The sequence below is a fragment of the Apteryx rowi genome, unplaced genomic scaffold (genome assembly GCF_003343035.1).
Source record: "Apteryx rowi isolate R43461 unplaced genomic scaffold, aptRow1 scaffold_1548, whole genome shotgun sequence".
NCBI lineage: Eukaryota > Metazoa > Chordata > Aves > Apterygiformes > Apterygidae > Apteryx > Apteryx rowi.
The window spans coordinates 16,137-29,014 of record NW_020447806.1 but is presented as its reverse complement, the minus strand read 5'-3'; the positions used below and the strand labels follow the sequence as shown (position 1 = coordinate 29,014).

Below are 12,878 nucleotides of genomic sequence, written 5' to 3'. Positions count from 1 at the left end.
TTCTAACAATGTTTATTTGTCTTATGAGACTTTCTGAAGACCTAATGAACAGGTATATTCAACCTTGGAAGCTTAAAGACAGTATAATATTTTGGACTTCTGGAATGCTTGGATGTCTGTAAAATATATTTGCTTTGACCTTTATTCATGATTTTTAGTAGCTAATCTCCATGAAAAAAGATGAAATATATATTTTTCTAAAATTTCATATATGTAACTAAAATGTATAGTTGCCTAATAAGACCCATGAGATATGCTCAAAATTTCTTACAGGTGAACTTCCTACTTCATTGTTAGGTAGCTTTTGCATGATATTGAACATTATTTTTTCAGCAGTTTGAAGCTGAAGCTGGTGTCCTAAAAATACATTTTTCTACAGTGAATTTAGTCTGGAAGCCCCCATCCCCACCCACCCCCAACTAATTTTATTGTTGCCCAAGGTGTCCTGGCCATAAATCTAAAACGCATTTGATATACAGCAACATTCTTAACTGTAACTACTTAACAGAGCCTCAGAGCTTCTTCTTCCTTTATTTCCCCCTTTTGGAAATGATCAAATAGGACAGACTCAGCTACATTCTTTACTTACCACCTTAATTAAAAAAAGTTATGTTAAAAAGTCATTGATATCTCTTCCTGTATTTCTCTGCTATTTGTCTGTCTCCAGTCATCATTACCACATCAAGTGCCCGCAGTGTCATTCCATTCCTCTGCAGGTTTGGCATTCCCTGTATCCATTGGAAAAGCATAAGGAAGGAGCTTGGCCGTCTGTGTTCCCTTGTTCATTGTGCTCCCGTAGTGTTCACCATCTTGGTACTTGGTAATCACAGACTCTGGGAGATACATTCTACAGGAATTTGTTCTAGAAGGAGAAGGCACTCCCATCTCGAGTGATGGTAAGCAGAGGAGCTAAGCACCTCCTTACTGGTTAAAAAAGAAATGCTGACCCTTGTTAAATGTTAATGTGTGACATTCTTGCTCTACATTGGGAAACTGCTTCCTGGAAAGCAATCAGCAGTTTTCCACATTAAAAAAAAAAGATTTGGGGTGTGTTTGGGGGAATTGTGAAAGTCTCATTCTAGTTGATTTTGACCAAAAGGCTTGCCTGACATTGTGCTTCAGTGCAAAAGATCCAGATGCAGATAAACTGAGAAATTGTTAAGAATGAATGGAAAGGTGGGAGGAGGGATGAACATGACTACATCAATGTAAAAGATATATTTCCAGATGCCATAGAGATATGAGAGTCCACTTACTCATTGAGACCTGTTTCACTGTTCTTGCTCTTTTATTCTCTTCTACATTGCAAAGTGTAACTCTGGGTGGAGTCAACATTCGGCAAAAATCTGTTAACCGCACAAAGCTGATGAAGACAATAAATTTGTTTCCTCTTCACGCCCATGTAGACCCAGCCCACCTCCTAAAACAGATAAAAGGGAATGCCTGAAGCTGTGGAGCCAGAGAAGACTGTGCACACTTCTCTCTGCATTCATCCCTCTGCAGCACAGCTCTGTTGATCTTTCTTCTCTCCTCAACTCTGCTTAGAAGAAACAACCATGTCTCGGCAGTCAATTTGTAGAAGCTTTGGAGGCGGAAGCAAAAGGGGATACAGCTCTTGCTCTGCCATCGGTGGTGGCTTTGGAGGAAGTGGGGGCAGAAGCAGAATCAGCTATAGCTCATTCTCCACATCCAGGGGGACTGGAGGCGGCGGACGTTGTGGAGGTTTTAGCAGCAGGAGCCTTCATAACATGGGTGGAAGTGGAAGGATTTCCCTGGGTGGCTCTTATGGCGGTGGATATGGATGTAGAATTGGTGGCTTTGGTGGAGGCTATGGAGGAGGAATTGGCAGCTTTGGAGGAGGTGTCATTGGTGGAGGAATAGGCAGCTTTGGTGGCTCTGTGAGAGGTGGCCCTGGGTTCCCTGCAGGCATTCAACCAGTGCAGGTTGACCCAACCCTGCTACGGCCAGTCCATGTTGATATTGATCCTCAGATCCAACAAGTGAAGTGCCAGGAGAAGGAAGAGATCAAGAATCTTAACAATCAGTTTGCCTCTTTCATTGACAAGGTGAGAAAATGGAACTATATTTGCTTGGGAATGGGGACTCTCAGAAACTTTCCTGTGCTGCAGAGAGGGACATATTGTCCTTCTCAGCTCAGTGTTGGAAGGTCTGGAAGGTTGGCAGTGATCTTCTCATCGAGTTCTCCTAAGGAAATGTGAAAATTTTACATCCACAGGAAAATCAAAGGACTTTCTCTACAGCTGTCTGGTCCAAATGCTTCCTTAGCTTTTATCTCTAGTGTTCTCTGCAGAGTCAGGCCAAAGTGATTATGGTAGACTCAACTATCCTAAGCAGTTCTTTGCAGTGTGTCATTTTTCAATGATACTTTCTTCTCAAGGAACTTATACTGTGAATATGTGAATGAGTTTTCAATTTATTCCTGACAGTGTGGGATTTTTTTTCAGCTAAGTAAAGATCAATGTTCTTTAGCTTGTCTGCACTGGGAGAACATTGGTTGTAAACATGCTTCACAGTCTTTTAAATATGAGAGATATGTATTGAATACTCTTTGTACCTGATATGGGGAATGTTCTCTATTATATACTAATGCTAAATGTACCAAAGTGAAAAGTTCAGAATAACTTGAACTTTAATAATGCTTGTGAAACTTATCCACTTCAGGACCTTGGATAAACATTTGAATCAGCCACAGTTCTGGTGGCCATTTGAGAAATGATTCTCTTAGCTGCCCAGATAAGCATGATGCTTGAGGACTGTCACGTCTCCCAGGATCCCAGGGTGAATAGCTTAAACTCCCCTTTGTGGGCTTTCAGGTTCGCTTCCTGGAGCAACAGAACAAGGTCCTCTCCACCAAGTGGGAGCTCCTGCAACAGCAAGGGCCTTCTGGGCCAAGGAAGAACCTCGATGTCATCTTTGAAGATTACATCCAGAACCTGAGGAGGAAGCTAGAGTCTCTTGTGGGACAGAGGGGAGAGCTGGAGTCTGAACTGCAGAGCATGCAGCAGTACGTTGAGGATTACAAAACCAAGTAAGTGCAGTGATCTAATATGGAAGAAGTAACCACCAAGGCAAGGAGAGCTAAGCCAGCTCTGAGATTTCAGCATTCTCTTCCCTTTGCTCGGGAGCGCCGCAGAACAGGGACAGAGGTTTCTAGGGTGGGCGGTTTGACTGGTTGACTGGTGAGCACGCCACCTGACACAGCTTGTCTTTTCCCCTTCAACAGGTATGAAGAAGAAATCAACAGGCGCACTGCTGCTGAGAATGAGTTTGTGGTGCTCAAGAAGGTGAGACACAGAGGCACCACGAGAGAGTGTGTGTGTGTGTATGTGTATGTGGGGGGGGACAGGTTGGAAAGGCACTGGAAGGAGGCAGCATGAGGAAGGGCAGCTTCCAACAGGAGGCACTGGCTGCCAGCAGCTCTCCAGGGATCGGAGGAAAAGGTTCTTTACCTGTGTGATCTTTCCTTTAGGATGTGGACTGTGCCTACATGACTAAAGTAGAGTTGGAAGCAAAGGTGGGAGCTCTGACTGATGAAATCAACTTCCTGAGGGCCATGTACGAGGAGGTAAGGAGCTTTCTTTTCCCCTTGGATGGCCAGGGTTCTAATGAGGTGCGTTCTGACAGGAAGCACTGAAGTTTGACTAGGTGCCCACGTGGATTTAGTCTGGAGAGTCACCTGGGCTCCCTGAAACTGCTGCTCTCTTCTCACCTCCTCAGAAGTTTAGGTTTATTCCTGTCTTTGTTGCAGGAACTGGCTCAGATGCAGACAATCAGCCGGGACTTGTCCGTGGTGGTGTCTATGGATAACAACCGGTACCTGGATCTCGACAGCATCATTGAGGAAGTGCGGCGCCAGTACGAACAGATTGCTCAGAGCAGCAGGGCTGAGGCTGAGGCTTGGTACCAGAGCCAGGTGAGTTCTGAGGCGGCTGAGGAAGCTCACACGCTCACTATGGCTCACTGTCTTCCTTGCTGTGCAGCAAGGAAGCTTGTTGAGTTCTCTGCACCTTGTGTCACTCAAGGGTTGCTTTCTCTCTGTGCTGTCAGTACGAAGAGCTGCAGAGCACTGCTGGAAGGCATGGGGACAACCTCCGCAACACCAAGATAGAGATCCAAGAGCTGACCAGGAACGTCCAGAGGCTGCGGACTGAAATCGAGAGTGTGAAGAAGCAGGTAAGGCTTCATGAGCACCTCACTGGGTACTGGCATCAGGYTGTGTCCCAGAGGAGCAGCCTCGGGGGGCCAGGATGGCATGATGGAAGCGTAGTCACCAAAATGCAATGCTTTTGGAGGACCTTGCTTGTTCCTGCCTCTTCTCCACCCAGTTTGTGCCTTGGGGACTGCTCCAGTGGAGGGGGTGTGGAAGGGAACTGAGAAACTGCCTTCCTTCCTTCACAGAACCAGCAGCTGCAGGCAGCTATTGCTGAGGCAGAGGARCGGGGTGAGATGGCCCTCAAGGATGCTAGGAAGAAACTGGAAGAGCTGGAATGTGCCCTGCAGAAAGACAAGGAGGAGCTGGCTCGCTTGCTGAAGGAATACCAGGAGCTGCTGAACATCAAGATTGCCCTGGACGTTGAGATTGCCATGTACAAGAAGCTGCTGGAGGGAGAGGAGAGCAGGTGAGAACTGCTGTCATTGTAGCCTCACAGAGGAACTATAACTCCTTAGGATGGATTTAGATTTCATCATCTTTCACAACCCACGTAAATTTGATCTTATTTTTTTCCAATTTTTAGATCCAAAATAGAAACAAGGTCCTGACAGGGAATATGTCCCAATGTTTTTGGCCAAGTTTAAAAGGAACAGAAAATAAAAGTAGTACTTGGGAGAGTGCAGTGTCATTCTTAGCTGAAGTGCCTTGTATTGTATCAGAGCAATAATTTGTATTCCTTTTCCTACACAGGCTGTGTGGAGATGGCATATCCAACGTAAATGTCTGTAAGTATCTGTGTGTTCTCTTCCTTGCAGAGTGGCTTTTATGCTGGGTTTCATTAGGATTCCCAGGCTGCCATTTGATGAACAATGAGCCTGTACTTCTCTTCCAGCTGCGGTAGGCAGAACCACCATTGCTGGAGGCCGAGCTGGAGGCTTTGGAGCCGGCAGTGGCATGGGAGGAGGAGTATGTGTGGTCGGAGGAGGCAGCATCACGGGAGGCAGCTGTGGAGTGGGAGGAGGAATACTCGGTGGTGGCTTCTCTTCTGGAAGTGGAAGAATGTGCAGCTCTGGAGGTGGCAGCTTCGGTCCCGGGGGTGGATCCTCCTCTGTACGGAGATGCGTCACAACCACAACAGTCAAATCTTCAGGTGTAAAATACTGAGCCCTGATCTCAGTCCCTCAAAGGAAAGAAGCATCTCCCATCTTTGGCCAGTGGCGCAGCCCCTCAAGTCCAGCCCCGGTATCCAGCGAAGAAATGAACTGCTTCCCTTATAGGTCACAGCTTCCTTAAATCATTCTGCCTCCTCCCCAAAGGGAGCTTTGTAGTAAAACATTATCCTGTTGGCAGAGCCCGGCTCCTGTCTGAGCTTTACCAGTCTCCAGGGATGAAATGTTTACAGCCCCATTAAGAAATATCTCCCTTGCGGATACCAGTCACTGGAGAGTTCATCCAAGGGTCCTGCCTCTCTTGCTGCATTGTACGTGCTGGCTGTTACGCCTTGGCTGCTGTGCTGGCTGAGTAGGAGTGCGTATAAAACCGCTCTTTCCTTTCACTTCTTATGATCTCTTTTTGAACGGCCGTGTTTTCCTTGCGACTTTTGCATGTCCTGCATGTTGTCTACACACTTGCTTTAGCTGTATCAGGAATTCGTGTAAGCAGAAATGTTGTAACGTCTCATAGTCAGATGTAGGAGTGAGGAACACCTCTCCGGAGACAGCCATCTTCCCGAGGGGGAGTCATTTGGCAGCTTTAATATTTTAGAGATTCCCTTCCCTCTTCTCCTTTACACCTGACATATGTATGGCCGTATTGAAAATTAGCAAGACACAATGCTTGCTTCAAAATCTTTTGTTATGTGAATCTTATTGCATGGTTGCTTTCTACCCCATTTCTTCTGGATTCTTTCATTACCAATAAACTGCAGACAAGTCAAATGATATCTTTGTGTCATAGTATCATTTAATGTTCCCTGGGGGAAGAGTCTGAGGGGAAAATATGTTTTGTTTTTTTGGCATAAGGAATAGCAATGCAATGCTAGGGCGGAGAGATCTGTCCTACAGTGGAAATTACCGAATACAGATTTTCTGTCCCAGCTGAATCCTCTGAGGTGTGTTAGGAAAACACGGTCCACACCATTTTACTTGGTTTATTTCCTAGAGGCAGAATTATTTTGGGAGAAGTTTTTTTGTTTTTTTTTTTTCTGAAGTGGTTGTGAGATTGAAAAGAGAAGTAGTCAGGTTTGGATGAGGTGGGTTTTATACCCACCGGAGTAGAATGACACTGATAAAAATAAACCCGGACAGTAGTGCACAGGGTCCGTGCACACCTGGTCTCCGAGGGAAGAAAGGTCCATAAAGAAAAGCCTTGCTAGAGACATGCTCCTGCCGCAAAGCACAGGAGGTGAGGCCTGGGGGCTGATCTCCTTGTGGAAGCACCAGGAGAGCTGGTCAGGGGGTAAAACAGAGCTAAATAAAGTAAAACTGGCAATACGAGGCACAACTTTTTAAACCGGGAGGATAAGCAACTGCTTACCTGCAAAAAAAAGAAGTTGGGGGGGGGAGGGTGCTTCAGGACTGGGGTATCTCTGGGAGAAGGTCGTCCCTGCCGGAGCATGGCTGCTCCGTGTTTCTTCTGCAGATGGTTCTTCTGGCCCGGGACATCCCGACTGTCGCTCTGAAGGGACCCAAAGAAGGCGCTGTGGGGCTGTGGGGTGGCTCCTGGAAGCGGGGCCTGGCAGGGGCTGCCTTCTCGCCAGGCCGATGTGGGGAAAAGCCCCCAGCGTCTCCCAAGCCTTGGTCCGACGGCGGCTCGGCGCAGGAGGCCCGTCCCCAGCGGTGTGAGGAGCGTCGCGTCCCGTCGAGCGCTGGGGTTCTCGGACGCCTCAGGCGTGAGGGGACCGGGAAGCCGAGACGGACCTGGCAGTTGGGGCGGGGCAGGTCATGGCGGGGCGGGGGGGGGAGGGGACGTGGCACTGAGGCAGGGCAGGTGTCCTGGCCGGTGGGATGGGGCAGTTTGACTGTGGCAGATGAGATGGGGCAGTCTGACCATGGCAGCTGTCACAGTAGTTGGTTTGGGGCAGTCAACCTGTCAGTTGCCACAAAAGGGGGCACCCCCTGCTCCCAACACACCGCTCCGAGCTGGCCCACCTGCGGGTGCGCCGTGTGGCGGACCACGGGCCCTGCCACTGCCTGGTGCTCCACCCTGGTGCGTTGGAGGCCTCGACCAGGACGCGAACGTGCAGGTCTGCAGTGTGTGTGGGGGTTTATTCATTTATAAAGGGTGTTGGCCTGTATTTTAGTGGCCAGTCGAACCCCATCAAGGCAGCTTCAGCCAGCACAAGGGCGAGTGGCACCCTCTATCTGACGAGCAGGGCTCTTACATGGGCACTGGCAGCAGTGGGAAGGCCTGAAGATGGTGCACGGGCAGGAATTACTCATGACGAAAGCAGCGTGAAGGCATGAGACACGCTCAAACCTACCATTATAACTCCAGATTGCCCAGCCAGGTTAGTTATTAGCCCTCCATAAATGATATCCCATTGCAACCAAATTAATTTGATTAATGCTTGGCTGGATTCTTCTTAAGGGTTGGGAAAAGCAAGATTTGGACCAGTAGGTGAATCAACCCTGACTGTACTATTGTACCTGTAGTATCTCGGGGCGGGCTCAGTGTTTGCGCAGAAAAGTATGGAAATGGAGCAGATCTTAATTCCAGAGTCCATGCCATCTAAATGGACAAAACGAATGAGGAAGAAAGAGTAATTCTTATTTGCATAGTATTATTTTCATGCTGGTTTTCTTTTTTCTCTTCAAATATTTCTTTCAGTTGATGCATCTGACTTAATCTGATGTTTGTATCATTCTTTAGTATGCCTTATTCTCTTGCTTGTATAACCAGTGGCGTTGCTGATTCTAAAATATTCTTTGATTCAAAGCAGTTTTTGAGCAAGTCTTTCTCCCAACAATCTTCTGTTTGATGAAAGAATAGTAAGTTGATTTGCAATGAGAACCTGCATTGCTTGGGGGATTGTTTGGGTTTTGGTGGCAATTTTTTGGTGATAATTTTTAGTTAATTAAGCTTTTTTAAAGGAACAGCATTGGGATTTTGTAGTAATGTAGGGGAAAAGCAATGCAGGAGAATGCCAATATATATATTTAGAATTGGAAAATTCCCCTAAAAATCACTACCTATTTAGACTAGTACCTCTTTCTGTTCTTTTTAAAACCATCCATAACATCCTCTTTTCTCGGTCACCCAGTAATTTCTCTAGTCTCCTTTTAGCCTGGCTGGATTTGGTTGCTGTCTAATCTCTGCTCCACTGGCAGGACTGGCTTGTCCTGAGCAGCAAAGGAAATTTGGGTTCTTCCACAGCATAGCACATGCCTTCTGCCTCCATCACCTTCCCTGACCTGTGTAGGCCAGCTTGAAGCCCTTCCCTCTCCTGCAGGGTGTAAGGGCTCAGCAACACAACCGAATTTTGTTCCTAGTGTCTTCCTAATGATGTGGCTTTCTACACAGCCATAGCAAATGCTTCTCTCTCTCCTCTTGTCCCACATAGATAAAGAGCATATTTGAGGACAAATGCTCCCCAGTTTAGGCAGGAATTTGTAGGTTGGGATGGGAGAGGTCGAGAAGTCGTCTCCTAATTCCTTTTCTCAGTGAAAAGTCCAAGGATGCTTACTGATTGAGATGGTGCAAAGTCCTAGAGCGTTCTTGGGGACTTCCTTAAGAGGAGGGTAGAGAAAGTGAAGATCTCCAGTGTTTTGAAAGCAGCCCCTTGTAAATCCAGGAAGCCAAAGATACCACTGTGCCTCAGACAGATCCTTTCTGCACATTTTCCCGGTGCTAAATGGCACAACTGAGTGCTCAGCCGAGACCTGCCAGCTCCATGCAGTAATATATGCTGTGAGCTGCTTGCTGTTGCTCCAGCTGCAGGCTCTGTCCTGCAGAAAGCCACACACTTTTATAAGTTCCCTCAGTTTTTCCTGGAGAGGGGCCAGGCTGTAACATGGAGGTGCCAGAGTTTATCTTTTCCATCTGCTGTGCTCATGAAAAATGGAGTAATACTAATTGTTCAGGTGCATCATGTTTGAATCAAAGATTTTAACAGTCCAATGACTGGGCTCCCCTTCATTTGCCCCATGGAGCATTTTGATAGCTACTACCTCTAGCTAAAAAGTAGATTCATATTTGTAGCAAAGGGGGCTGTTTTGTTTGAAAGCAAGTGTGAAACAGCCTCAGTCTGATCAAGCCATGACACCCGTTCAATTATGAACACTTTTTGGTAGAGCTGTAGTCATTTTTAAACATAGAGGATGAAAAAATACAGAATATTTTTTTGGTTGTTTGTAAGTTCTGGTTTTCTACAGAGAAGGGTATGTTTGTGCTAATATGAAACCTGTCCCCAGGTTCTGAATAGGAATATCCTGTGGCAGGGATTTCAGTGGAGCTGTGCATATGTGTTAAAAAATTAAAGGAGGTAAAGTTGGTAGAGTAAAAAGGCTGGTAAACAGAGAGGCATGCAAGGAGGCAGATGGACTGAGAGATGGCTTGCAAAGACTGGAGTTCAAAGTGAAATGGCGAATGTCTCACTCATAGAGTTTTCCACTGTGTCTCCATCACTCAGTCCTAGTAACACAGGGCTGTGAGATACAATGTGGGACTGATGGCCTGTTCAGCACCAAGTGGTTTAGCGCAAGACCACTGGTGGCTAGACACCTGGGGGCACGGAGGATGGTTAGGCCCTAGCTGGTAGGAGTCAGAGCACTCTTTCTTCCACTGCAGCATGCTCAGCTCCAGTCAAGCATTGCTGAGGCAGAAAAGAAAGGAGATCCTGCCCTCAAGGATGCCAAAAGCAAACTGGATGAACTCTGCTAAGCCCTCAGTGAAGCCAGAGAGGAGCTTGCCCATGCACTGAAGGAATATTAGGACCTGTCATGAAGGCCCTAGACATTGAGACTGCCACGTACAGGAAGCTGCTGGAAGGAGAGGAGAACAGGTGGGTGTCTGTTGTATAACCCTGTTTGTGAGAGGTGAAGTGTTCTTTACACTGGAGCATGGAAATAAATATAATGTGCTTAACATTTTATGAGCTTATTGGGGAGTGAATCCAGGTGACATTATATTGGCTGTAATTAGAGCTGTAATGAATTTTTAATTGTTACTAGTCATGTTTATTATGGGAGGGCCTCAGGAGCAACCAAGATTGCTTACCTTGGGTTGGGTACTGTACAAATACAGAGAAGACTCACCCATTTTATAGTCTTATTGGGCAGGATAATGAACAGCTGATAGGCAGGAAATATTTGCCTTTATGAGTGGCATTGCTTTGTCATCACCTGAGAGGCAAGCTGCCTCTGCCTCCTTGATACTGTATTTACATGGCACATACCTGCAGAGCAGTCCTGAAGGATGAGATGTTTAGGGCAATGGATCTGAGCTGCAGAGAGGTTACAGGACTCACTTAACATCATCTCAACTAACTCTTCTTCCATAATTCACCTTTCACAAATCATTGCAGTCTTTCTTTCTGCAATAGGCTGTGTGTACAAAATCCCATAAATATCTGTAAGCATCTTGTATGTTCACTTTATTCCTTCAAAATTCATGGTAGGTTTAAAAGTCTGGCTGGAATTCCTGGCCTGGTGTTGATTTTTAAGATCCTTCCCTTTCTTTGCAGCTGTGGTGGGTAGGAACCCCAGAATCTCTGAAAGTAACTTGCAAGGTGGAATAGGAGGTGGCTTTATCTCTGGCAGTGGAAGGTGTGGATACAGCCATGGAGGAGGCAGTGCAACCAAGTTTTAAATGCTGAAATCAGCATCCTTATCTCCACGTCTAATGGCACTGGCAACACCCCCAGCTCACCTGCTTTCAACTCGACTTGTCTATTCAAGTTCAAAACTAGCTCAAACACTAACTAGAAACCCTACTGACCTCTTTGCCCTCTCAAGTGAGACTGAACTCAGCATATCAGGACAGCAGCAACAGGACCACTAAGTCTCTGGGCTTGAAGCAGATAGGAAAGAATTGTAAAACCCACCAGTCAAGGACCTAAAAGCTTCTGTAAGGAAACACATCAACAAACATGTTGAAAGCTTTGTAACTGCCAGAGAAATTGGGACAGGTGGATCAGGATTTGCAGAAATTCAGCTTCTGGAAACCACATCACTGGTGTCAGGTTGAGACAGCAACCCTCCCTCCTCTTCCTCGTCACATCCACTCTAGCTTGGATTCATTCTGCCCTTCATCTAACTCCCACACTCACAAGCTCTGTCCCCAGAACTGGCTGATGTTCCCTTAGCTTTATGCTCATGACCTCACACTCCACATTTTCTGACTACTTCTATTGCTGGTGGCAAGCAGGCCCCATTGAAATTCCTGGCATGACATGACAGTATCCACTTTTAGCTAAAAGTATGGATGGAAGAAAGTCTGCGCCTCCCATAGCCTGGGGACCAGGGCTCGCTTCTTGGCGCACATGATGAAGACAGTGTAGACATGGCCACAAAATGCCACGAGAGGGCTTGCAAACTGCAAGGGACGCTGCCCTGTTCTCATACATGCCTGAATTTGTTCTTGTCCTCCAGGTGGATGACAAATTGACTGTCTCATAAATGATGGGTCTGGCTGAGATGTGAGTTTCAGGTTGTATAGAAGAACACTACCTAAAGGAAGGATTGGTTTTATTCTCAATGTAGCCATTGCCCAGAACTGAAAAAACAATGAAAGATAAAAGGACAAGGGATGTATTGCACTTGCAAATAACCAGGTTTATGACAGATCTGTCTGTGCTGCAGGTCCTCAGCCTTGCCTGATCTGCAGAAGGCTTGATATAGGGGCCAGAATCAACTGAAATAGACATTGGTCCCTGTCTTGGACTCAGACAGCCACTTCATTCTGGTCCTGGAAGTCCTCAGATCAGCCTCCTTCTCCCCCCCCCCCCCCCCCAAAACCACTCTCTAAAGTCCCTAGAAAAAAATTTCTAAATTTTCTGTGTCCCACAGGTGTTTGAAACCTGCTGGAGTAAAGGCTGGGCTGGCAGCCAATGAACCAAGCCTCTCAGCTGGTTTGGATTACTTACTTTTCACTTCAGCTGAGCCTTGTTCCCTGCAGATATATAGGAAAGTAATAAGCTGATCCTCATTTGAAGCAATAAGCCTTATTCAGCTGAAGTAAATAGATACAAGTCAGTAGCAGAACATTAGAGCAAGGGGTTTTAGCAGTGGCTCTGACATTGAACCAGCTTGAACCTTTGGGCTGAGAAAGAAATGGCTACTGTGGCTTTGCAGTAGAAGTTTCTATGGTGGGAAGAGAAGTGCTTCTAAAGGGTAGTTGTTAGAAGCTCTCAGCTAAAAGGGGGGCTTTGGTGTTGAGTGTTTCTAAGATTGTGTGGCTAATCTTGGTAACAACAGGTTGTTTGCTGGAAAAAGATATGATAATTCCCCTCCATTTCAACTGCTGGCATGCAAGAAGTCACCATCAGCCAAAACTTCCTGGAACCCCTCAGTCTAGATATTGAACCTGATGTCCAGAGGGTGCAAAAGCTGAAGAAGGAGCAGATCAAGACCTTCAACAACAAATTTACCTCCTTTGTTGACAAGGTAAGACCTGTAACTTATTCACTGTTATGTAAAAGGACTCCTGGTGGGATACAGCATTCTGGGGTAGATGGATAGGTCTCTCTTTCCTTACTGGAATAATA

General features: G+C 46.4%; 1 protein-coding gene across 2 annotated transcripts; it reads left to right on the top strand.

Moving 5' to 3' along the window:
• Positions 1–253: 253 nt before the first annotated feature.
• Positions 254–5,338, top strand: LOC112962798 (keratin, type II cytoskeletal 6C-like). 2 transcript variants are annotated; one of them, XM_026059273.1, is made up of 10 exons: positions 254–273; positions 1,580–2,066; positions 2,835–3,049; positions 3,245–3,305; positions 3,491–3,586; positions 3,770–3,934; positions 4,069–4,194; positions 4,420–4,640; positions 4,925–4,959; positions 5,067–5,338. In XM_026059273.1, the coding sequence occupies exons 1-10, from the start codon at positions 254–256 to the stop codon at positions 5,336–5,338; spliced, it is 1,698 nt and encodes a 565-aa protein (XP_025915058.1). The 2 variants fall into 2 exon arrangements, with proteins under 2 accessions (XP_025915058.1, XP_025915057.1); XM_026059272.1 differs by lacking the exon at positions 254–273 and having other exon boundaries at positions 1,492–2,066.
• The last annotated feature ends 7,540 nt before the right edge of the window (positions 5,339–12,878 follow it).